This window comes from Gymnoscopelus microlampas, assembly GCF_963454915.1.
Source record: "Gymnoscopelus microlampas genome assembly, chromosome: 1".
In the NCBI taxonomy this organism is placed as follows: Eukaryota; Metazoa; Chordata; class Actinopteri; order Myctophiformes; family Myctophidae; genus Gymnoscopelus; species Gymnoscopelus microlampas.
Window position 1 is genome coordinate 53798750 of NC_139962.1, and position 11100 is coordinate 53809849.

The window sequence follows — 11100 nt, forward strand, 5'->3', positions numbered from 1 at the left end:
TGACAGACAATATTATACTACGCTAATTAAGACGATAGTATATTTAAGTTTTTGCAACTTTGCCTCCAAAATTATAGCCCTTTTTTATCCACACAGTCACAGCAGAATGGAGAAAAAAAACAAAAATCCATGCATTTGATATACCCCCTGGTCATTCATTTTTATGCATGGCCAATGGGGATATGTTTTATCCTTGCTTCTGGTCAGAATAAATTAAATACAAGCATTTCCTTTTGGCATATCCTAATGACTGTCTAATGTTCAATATTTAAGGTTGATAATATCAGACATTTACAATTTAATTAAAAATAAATATGTGAACTACATTGACCCTGGCATCCCTATTAAAATATGTATATTAGGAAAAAAAATACTAAAATAGCAAATCTACAGTAGTGTGAACTTACAGATCAGTTATTTGTCATGTGGTGAAGTGTACAAATCGAACCCTATATGACATATCTGAGTTCCTCATTCTGGGTCACACATGGGAGTTGACAAGGCACCTTCACTTGTAAGGAACTTCGTTTCTCAATTCAACCACCCATCTACTCGACAGAGCTAACGTAAGTATAATATATAACACTTTCAACATGATGGAAATTCATTAATTTAAGGTCACGTATTTAAAGCAAAAGAAAGATTGTTATAAACCTGTTATAAAAGTGTTGTTCAGATCATCTGTTTTACAGCAGTGCATACTGTACTGTACATTACTTGACTGATATGCCTTTTATATTATTAAGGTTGCATAGTTTAAATGTCTTTAAGCATTGGATGAATGCATTCTCTTTTATCACAAAGATTCTTCCTTCAGATGCTGCTGTGTACATACATACATATTTTGATATGCATATATATATTATATATATGCATAACAACGTTTTTTTTTTTCTTTCATTCAAATCAGGATGTAATGATCATTAGATTCAGAGCAATACCCACCTATCTCCCAGACTCCCTCCCCAGATAGAGACAGAGTTTGAATAATGTACAGGATGTCATTTGCATACAGATGTGAGGGGACTTTTTAGTTTATTTTAAAATACAAATCCTCTCTCTCACACTTATGCCACTGTGCCAGTCATCACCCTCCCCTGTGCCAATGTTGGCACCCGTGCCTAAGTTTGCCTACCCCTGACATAGTGTATACATTGAACTGTGTTGGTTTTCTGTGTAACTGATGGTGTGTTTAAAAACAGGATCAATAACGTTTTCACAAACAAGGGGAAAACCACCAAATTCTACAGTAGCCTTCTATGTCTAACTTTGTAAACCGTTAAAAGGGTTGAGCTGTGAAAACAACATTTCTCAGCTGCTCAGAAACAAGAACAAGCAGTTAGTACTTTAGAGAACAGTGCCTTTACCTCTGACCAGGGAAGTCAAAGTTGCTAAATAAACAAATACAAAAAACATATACCATCGGGCCAACAGGAAATACTTTCAGAATAGTGTGCAATTGGTACTATTTGAGTACAAATAGAGGAACAAATGCTGGTCTTTGTATCTGAATGTATTATTACTATAATATAATAATAATTAGTACTAGTAGTATTGATATGATCATAATAACAACCATGTGTTATGTAACATCTCACCTCTTCTATCTGCTCTCTCCAGAATTGTTCACAACTCAAGCTTCTTCCTCTTCCGACAAAGAGCTTCAGTGACAGAGAAACATGTCTGGAGTTCTGATATGTTTCCTTATTGGATGCCTGCTGCATGGTAAGTTACTGTATACACCAGTGACTGCATTCTGGGATTGCTGGTAGAAATTAACACTCCAGATGTGCAGTGCAGTTAGTACTAGTGGCCTTAAAAACAATACTTTTAAAACATGCATAATACTTACAACGGTACAGATAGATAGTGATTAGCCCGGAAAATCAGACGAATCTGCCAGTGCGAAAGTCTGGCCACGCCAGGCTAGATAGTGGTAATTGCACAGCTTTTTGAATTACAGTTCTCAGTAAAAGGGGTCTTGAGAGAAGGAAGTGGTGTCTCTGAAAAATAAATTCATGACAAACTAGGTCATGCAGCCCACAACAAGGTATTCTCAGAAATGGCATCCGCTATGGAGATAAGTGATAGTAGGAACATAGAAGTTATTACATAATTATAGATAAGACCAAACATAAGATAAGGATGTATTGAAATTAAATAAAAGGATAAGATAACAACACTCTTTGCACCTAATCAAAAATCTATGTTTTCAGTCTACTTTTAAAAGAAGAATACTGTTGTAGCAGACCTTAATTCAAGTGGTAGAGCATATAGAGAGTCTGACCATGGCACCATAACTTAGAATTTATTCTAGATAATGAGGAAATATTTATCTGATGATCTAAGGGATCTGCTCGGTGCGTATTCAGTGAACATGTATGTTAACCACGTAGGAATTTAGGAAGGACCTAAGCCATTAACAGATTTACCAAGAAGTTGAAGGTTATTATTATTATCAAATCTGTCTGAATGTAAATAAGTGTCAATAAGTAACAATCTATCATTTATTTTTCACCAGTCCCCATTGAAAGACTTGTGTTTTATGTTTCAGATTCCCTGTGCCAAGAGTTTGAACTCTTTGTGCCTCAGAGTATGGAGGTTCTGAGAGGATCCTGTCTGACGATCCCTTGTTCCTTTACGATTCAACCGAAATTCAATAACGATTTAGATCACACTTGTACAGGGATATGGAAAATAGGTGAAATTGGCGACGAGGTATTTGGTAACTCTAACCCATCTTCAAACAAACGTCAAACTAAACCGAGATTAAGTGGAACTCTAACTGGAAACTTAAGTGATATGAACTGCACCACAATCCTGAACAACTTGGATTTCGGATACAGTGGTGATTATTACTTCAGACTACAATGCAACAACGCTCTTAGAATAAATTTTCCACAACACTTGAAGGTGTCGGTTAGACGTAAGCATACAGTATAATTAAACATTTGAACCTATCATTTGACTGAATTTATTATGGATATACTGCATTATAAATGAAATTATGGAATTAAGTGCTGATGTGTAATACTTAGTCCGTATGTTTTCATACCAGGAACACCACCCAAACCAACATTAACACAAGACCCAGTGAATGTGAGTGAGGGGACCTCAGTTAGACTGAGTTGCTCTACTGCAGTCCCCTGTTCCTCTCTGCCACCAACTCTGACATGGACCCCCACACTGGTTAACAACACTGAGGAGAAACTGTGGGAGAATGAAGATAAAACCAAAGTATTGGTATCTGATAGGACCTTCACTGCTTCTCATGTCCACCATGGACAGAAGATCTCTTGTGCTGTTTTATACAAACGACAATCCGGCAACAGAGATCTGACATCTAATACACACACAACAGTCCATGTTCAATGTGAGTTAATCGGTATATACTGGATTCATCTACTGTAGTGGTACATTTATTACACTGCACTTTAAATCACTGAGCTGACTGTGTTGCATTAAGTCTTATAGTACATCTATCTATATATACAATTGGCAAAGTGTATGTGTGCGCTTTCGGTTTGCATGCTGCAGTTAAGTTTCTCTTTCGTTTTGCGCGTTGCCAAATCATGTGCGAGAAACAAGCACCGGTGTTGCAAGGAACGTCTATATGCTCTTCTGTCTCTGTCTCCGATGTGCGGGCCAGGCTACTAGACGGGAGGGCCGCGTAGCGGCCCGACCCTCTAGTTATACACAATCAAATTTAGAGCAATGTGAGCAATGTTTAAAATGACCAGGACAAAGGTTTAACACATTTCTGTATCAAGATAATGTTGACTCAGCAAGTTTGATAGAAAGGTATGAGCAATGCATACAGGAGAGCCTACAACCTACATTGTCCTTACAAATAATATGCATGACTCTGGTTCAGTACTAGAGGGCAGCATTATTACTCTGACCTGCAACAGTAAATGTATATCCATTAACTGGTAAATAGTTAATGGATGTCAGCCAGGTTTACAGAGGGTAAAAACAGTTGTCAACACATTTTTGGTCACATACACATTTCAGTGTATACAATATTATGAAACAATCCTAAGTAATCATGATTATAGTGCTGAATGCATACATGATTAATCAATGTATTTTTTTCTAGATCCTCCAAGGAACACCACAGTGTCAGTCAGTCCCTCTGCTACGGTACAAGAGGGCATAACTGTGAATCTGACCTGCAGCAGTACAGCCAACCCCACTGTAAATGAATACACTTGGTATACATTTATTAAAGGGAGTAAGACTTTAGTTGGTTCTGGAAGCATCCTCACCTTCAGCCAGACTCCTAGGGAAAAGAGTGGGCTGTACTGCTGTGAAGCGAAGAACATCCATGGAAAATCTAACGCAACAGTCACGCTTAACATTGAATGTAAGTACTGTGTGTCATCCATAGAAGCTGGTGTTTATACTCTATATCTGTTAGGCAACTCTGGTCTTTTAGATTTGATCAGCTTACAACATGTCAGCTGATCCCTTTGGTCCAACAACAGTAAAGGGCAGTGACTTATAACAGTGGAGCCAACTTACTGTAGAAGTAAAAAGTAAAAACGTTGTGCAATGTAGGTGGGGCGCTGAAGCAGCAGCACTATGCCAGAAAGAATTATTTTTTTTAAGCAGAAAAAACATGTCTCTAAGCTCAATGGTGACAACTACAGTGTGTAAATACTTTACTTACTATTGGTGAGTTTATTAATGTAGTGTGTCTAACAAGTTAGCTTGGAGACGTGTCGTGACGTCCATGGTACAGTAGCAGTCCCTCCTGTCGCTGAGAGTGGTGGAAAAAGTACAATTTGTTTTACTTAAGTAAAAGTATCAATACCGCAATGTAGAAATACTCTGTTAAAAGTAAAAGTCCGTAATTCATAATATACTTGAGTAAAAGTACCAAAGTAATGGTATCAAAATGTACTTAAAGTACCAAAAGTAGAAAGTACTCATTATGCAGAATGTCCGGTTTCAAGTTTTCAAATGTATAAAAAATCTTTTGAAAATAGCAATGCGTCGCATAGATACGCTTTGCATTGGTACAAGGTTGTACAAGGTCATACAAGGTTTCCACCCGACAGCGACGATATATAGCCGATACATCAGAAAATCTGTCAGTTTTAGCAGATTCCATTCCAATTGGTTACTATTTCACAAACGAACAGAACATAGATGTTGTTTGCAAAAGGATTATTTATTTCTTGTCCATCAGAGCAGTGAGGTCAAATCGTCTCTATACTTTTGTATCATAGTGATAGCCTAAACTTAGAATTTGCTTGCCGTTATACATTTTTATTGCTTGCTGGATAGTAAGACTCTCATAAGATTTTGCTTTATTTTTGGATCTCCTGGAACTACTGGATCTCCTGGCTCTGGATCTCCTCCACCTTCAGTGACTGTACCTGTGGAAGCGAGTTCTCTAAATCTTGTGGGTCTGATTGTAGGACTTCTGTGTGTGATTCTACTGACCATCCTGCTGCTCCTGCTGTGTAGATACACAGCTTCTAAAGGTGAGAACCACTACATTACACGAATTACATATAGATTAAAGTTGCAGTAAGTGATGTAATGTGTGTGTGTGTGTGTGTGTGTGTGTGTGTGTGTGTGTGTGTGTGTGTGTGTGTGTGTGTGTGTGTGTGTGTGTGTGTGTGTGTGTGTGTGTGCAAAGATTACACAGTGATAAAGTTACTTAATTATTTTCCAAAACAAGGTAGATTTTTACGCAAATAAAATCATCTACATTCATGAATGAGGCATCACCAAATTAATAGTTTGATGTGTATTTGCATATCATTTATTTGCGTTGCTCCTAGTGTATAAGTACATTTACACTACCTTTAAAATCACTGAGCAACTCTCCTTAAAATACTAAATAATTATGACACAGCAATTTAAAGGCTCAAATATATTTTTTGCTCTTTTTTTTTTATTTTATTTTTTACAGATCTATGTTGTGCCAGGTAAGTACTAATAAGTATTATTCTGTCTATTCATCGCCATGACAACAGTAGATTACAACTGGTTTTATTCTTAATTTATGATACAAGTTCATCTTCTTAATTACAGACCTGTTCAGTCTCAGGGAACCAATCAAAGCTCAACCGCAGACCAGACACCCAATCAGGGCTCAGCTGTAGCCCAGAATGGGGATCCTGATGATTTGTACTGCCCACTGCAGCACGGTCAGTCTTTGAACCAATCATGTTAAAGTTTTTTTTTCTGATATTAATGAAAATATATTCTTATTTGAATCTAAATTGATCTAGAACTTCAAATAAAAACAATGATCTCCTCGACTCCTCCACTGATCAATCAATGAATGTTGTTTTTGGAAGTACCTTAAAGTATGTCAGTTTGTTCTGTGCTTGTTGTTCTTAATTAGCAAAATAATTACCTAAATTGAAACCATGATTGAAATAACTATTATAAGCACCACATTAATGCTTTGTTTATCTTTAGGTGACAGAAGCCTGTATGGTGTAATTCAACACCCTGATGATGAATATGAAAATGGTACAGTATATGTTTTTTAAACATCCAATCAAGTGAGCTTTTAATATACTTTCATGTGTTATTGTGGGGTATTAATATTAGGAGAGTCATCAACAAGTGGAAAACTGCGTCAACTCATGCACCATGGTCGGAGACATCCACTTCTGCCGGTATTTGAGCGACAAAGGGAATTCAAATGTATTAAATTATTAGATCTGAAGTAGCCCCACCCGTTAACTGTAGTGAAAAGCAGTTGATAGGTGCGTGTGTGCGTCTCTGGTGTGCAGGACGCTGCGCATTTACGCTCGTGTCATTCCATTGATCACAGTGATATCCCCAGACGTTGCAGACAGGAGGAGATAAGAGATCTTAAGATTAACTAATGTTCTATGTTCTGCACATTGAAAATGTTAGCTGCTGGGTGTACAGTGGAATTTTATCTGTCCGGTCAAGTTTATAACGTTAGTTTTTATTAACTTTATTCGACCAATGTAAAAAAGAACAGATCTACAAGCCAACAACGAAAAAACACTAAAAACAAATCACATCTGTCGCAAGTTTAAAGTCTTCTTTCAATCACCATGATATGCGTTTTGGTAAATTATGGTCCCATTCATTTCAAAATTGATGATAGGTATGCTGTAGGAGGGGCATGGCTACCTTGTGATGATTTTGATTGACTACACAACCCAACCAATAGCATTAATTTCCGGGTCCATTTTTCGGACCGGATAATATAGAAAGATGGCGGATTTGAAATTGCTGAAAAATAGGCTTCATCTACGGTCTGTAGAAACCACGGGTGTGACGCGATTTTTTTTACTTGTCTATGGTAACCCAGGGGTGGGTGACTTGATGATGATGGAGAGGGCCACTATATTTCCACACTCACTCCAGAGGGCCACATTGCAAATACTGTCTGGCAGAAACCTCTTATCTCCGTATTTTAACTTTTTTACCATCTTATGTCACACAAAAGTTTTTTTTTTCTATTTTTGAATTGGAATCCTGAAAAGTAACATTTGTATTTAATTTAAAATGCATTCAGTTATGTTAACTTTATGAAAAACAAAGAATTTAATACAAATAAAATAGACAATCGAATTTTGATAGTAGTCATTAAGCTACTAATATAGACTGAAGTAATTAAAGCGGGTCATGTTTGGAATTTTTAACAGCTGAAATCAATAATATATCAGTATTCTGTTATTAACCTGCGGGCCGCATTAAGTGAAGGTGGGGGCCGCATGTGGCCCCCGGGCCGCTAGTTGCCCATGTATGTTCTAACCGGAGCTTTAGGCCAACCCCGCCCCCTGAGAGCCACTGGAATCCAAACCGCGCGCCCGACCGTCTCCATTGGCTGGCTGTTTCCACAATGTATATCTGATGGACATGGCCGTCTTGTGCACCCGTTTGTCAACTGTTGCTGTTAAAATATGACAGTCGGTTATAGGTTAATATTAATAACTGCTTCTCTGCTGACGCTATCCAAAGAATTTATAAATAGATGCAGACGGCCAAACTGTTGCTGATAAAATATGATAGTCTGTTAGGTTAATATTAACAGTGTTGGGCAAGTTACTTTATATTTGTAGTAGATTACATATGACTTATTACCTACATTTTAAAGTAATACATTTCGTTACTGTCTGAGAGAGTAATGTATGAAATTACTTATTACTTTTAAGTAACTTTTTACCAAAATGCCCAAATTGAACAGTTAAATAGTCTAGATCAGCGGTCGACCCAAAGTGGGGTCGGGAGAAGGTGCCGTTGGGGTGGTGCAGTGGCATCCAAAAAATCTGACTTTTTTTTAAATGAAATCAAGAAACGAAAAAAAAAGGGAAGTGAGGTTGTCTCCATCAAACAAACTATTGGCTTGACTCCTCACTCACACACACACACACACACACACACACACACACACACACACACACACACACACACACACACACACACACACACACACACACACACACACACACACACACACACACACACACACACACACACACACACAGCTCTGCCTCCAACAGCGACCCAACAAATCCCTCATAATATGGGGTCGTGGTATAAAAAAGTTTGAGAACCCCTGGTCTAGATCATTTTAATCAATGAATAATGTCAACGTTTCTGTGTACCTGTAAATAAAAAAATATATAGATTGGACAACCAGCTTTTCAGTTTGTACAAATATTGCAGCATTTATTAGTAGCATCAGAGAATAGAATCAATGATAAGTATTTGTTGAGTTACTGTAACTCTGTTTCACTTCCTTAGATACAGCCGTGTAAGAAAACCCAACACCACACAATGTGGATGAGGACAAATGGATCTTCAACAATATTTATGTGTGTAACCGTACAAGACAGACAGACAGACAGACAGAGTTTTCAACAGCAATGTATTCTGGAAACTGCAATCTTAGATGTGGTGCACATGCAGTATGTGCACATGCACACAAAGAACAAATGTGTACTTGTTAAAATGTTTTCAATTACATCTGTACATTGCAGAGGTGTAGACTTGAGTCACAAGTTTGATGACTTTAGACTTGATCAAATAAAAACATACTTGGACTCAACTTGGACTTCAACGCCAATGACTCATGACTTGAGCCCTCTCTTGACCTGAGTCTTTTCAAGTTACTTGATACCTTCCAAAAAGCTTAGGACTTGTTTGGGATTGAAACAAAAAGTTTGGGACTTGGACTTTACTTTTGACTTGTCAGTCTTGACTTGAGACTTGACTCAGGACTCGAGAGCAAAGACTTGAGATGTACTTGTACACCTGGAGATTTAGGGCCCGAGCATTGCACCACTGTGAAGCCCTATTGAAATGCATGGGGTAATTTTTCGTGTTTTTCAGGGCCTAAGCGTAGCCTACTCAAAAAGTGGTGCAACTTTGCAAACACATCACGAGTGGCAAAACAGTAGTAGTAATGTATTGGTCTCAAAAAGGGCCTTGGCCTAATGGCTCAATACCGCTCCCTACAAAATTCAAGTTGAAGCCCCACAATACGGTTTCACCTATATGTATGACATTTGGTACACACCTGTATCATGTCCCGACCTACAAAAACAGTATCTTTGAGCCATGACATAAACCCAATAGTGCGTGCCAACGTGCCGTCACCACGGCGGGCGTGGCATAGTAGCTGCAGACATACTGTACGTGTGGGGGGCAATGTTAAGTCAACCTGTTTATACCCCACAAAGATGTCCGCCGCTACCAAATGACACTTGTTGACGCCCCCTTCAGGATTTGGCACGCACTATAGGACGTCAGCCATTTTTAATTAATTGTGGCGTTTTATTGCATTTATGCCACAGGTTGTGCTTTAACAAACTCCTCCTAGGAGGATGGTCAGATCCACCTCAGAGTTGCTCAGCGTAGTCAAAAGACCTTAATGATAAAAAGTTATCAAAAGCGTGGGTTTTCGTAAAAACGGCATGACCGTGGCGAAAAGTCAAACTTCAATGTTTCAACGCAAAACAGGAAGTGTAAATAGCTGATCTACAAGGTCAAGTTTTTCCTTTTTTCCCATGTAACTTTTGAGCTGATTGCCTTACAGACTAATTGTGGGTGATGTAATTGAACTCAGATCAGAGTCCTTGTCTGCAACTTGACTCCACCCCATTTTCTTTTTTAAAATATATTTTTGGGGGCTTTATGCCTTTATTTGAGAGTACAGCAGGCTGACAGGAAATGGGGAGAGAGATGGGGGGGGGTGACACACAGCAAAGGTCGTCGGGATCGGAAATCGAATCTGCGACACACTGTCCAGCTGTATTACCAGCGTATGTGGTATGCGCCCCTCCACCCCCTTTTCTGATTGGTTGATATTTGTAAATTCCTATCTTTTGCCATAACTTTTGACCTGCTTTAATGTGTATTGATTTTATACAGACATGTGTTTTATTAAACTATTTTAACCACATTAACCCCACATTTATCTCTATGTTGGGCACATTTTCCAAACATTTCTAAGTTTTAGAAATTGGCAAACAATAGCTGATCTACAAGCTCACAACGGGTTGCATCGCGGTGCATTGTGAGCTTATAGATCAGCTGTTTGTCATATTGTCGGGTGGAAACCTTGTCCAAAACCCTTCTTTTTAAATGATCATTTATATTTGTATTAAAATAGTGAAAATAGACGAACTACAAGCTCACAACGTGTCGCACATGTTGTTTTACAATCTTGTATGACAAAGTAGGTAATTAAAAAAACATGCTATTGTCATATGATGTAATATCTGGGGATTAAGTGGTTGATGACATTTTTGTTACAACTTATTCTATTTTTAATTATAGTATTTTCTTTAAGATATCAAACTCATGTTTATTCACATTTTGACCTGCTGTCTGACAGCTACTTTCATTCATCTCAAAGAAATAATGTACCGGTAATTGTTAGGCTTTTTTGTACATTTTACTTTTTTGTGCTTTTTTGTTTTTGTGTTTTATTGAATTCTGCATAATTTTTCAATTAAGTGTTTATGCTTGCATGTTTTTCAAATGATTGAAAATGTATTGTGATAAATACATACATCTTTATTTGTATTTTTTAATAAAGTGCTTCAGTGTGTTCATAACATGTTGTCGTATGTTCTCTATGTTCTC

The 11100-nt window shown here is 37.8% G+C and overlaps 1 protein-coding gene across 1 annotated transcript; it reads left to right on the forward strand.

The window, feature by feature from the left end:
- Positions 1–2802: 2802 nt before the first annotated feature.
- On the forward strand, positions 2803–10117 carry LOC311044256 (myelin-associated glycoprotein-like; the record flags this gene model as incomplete). Its single annotated transcript, XM_084055707.1, has 8 exons — positions 2803–2926; positions 3059–3373; positions 4100–4366; positions 5376–5492; positions 5927–5942; positions 6049–6164; positions 6442–6495; positions 8755–10117. 8 exons carry the CDS (start codon positions 2803–2805, stop codon positions 8766–8768), a joined length of 1023 nt encoding a protein of 340 aa, XP_083911833.1. The 3' UTR covers positions 8769–10117.
- Between the last annotated feature and the right edge of the window lie 983 nt (positions 10118–11100).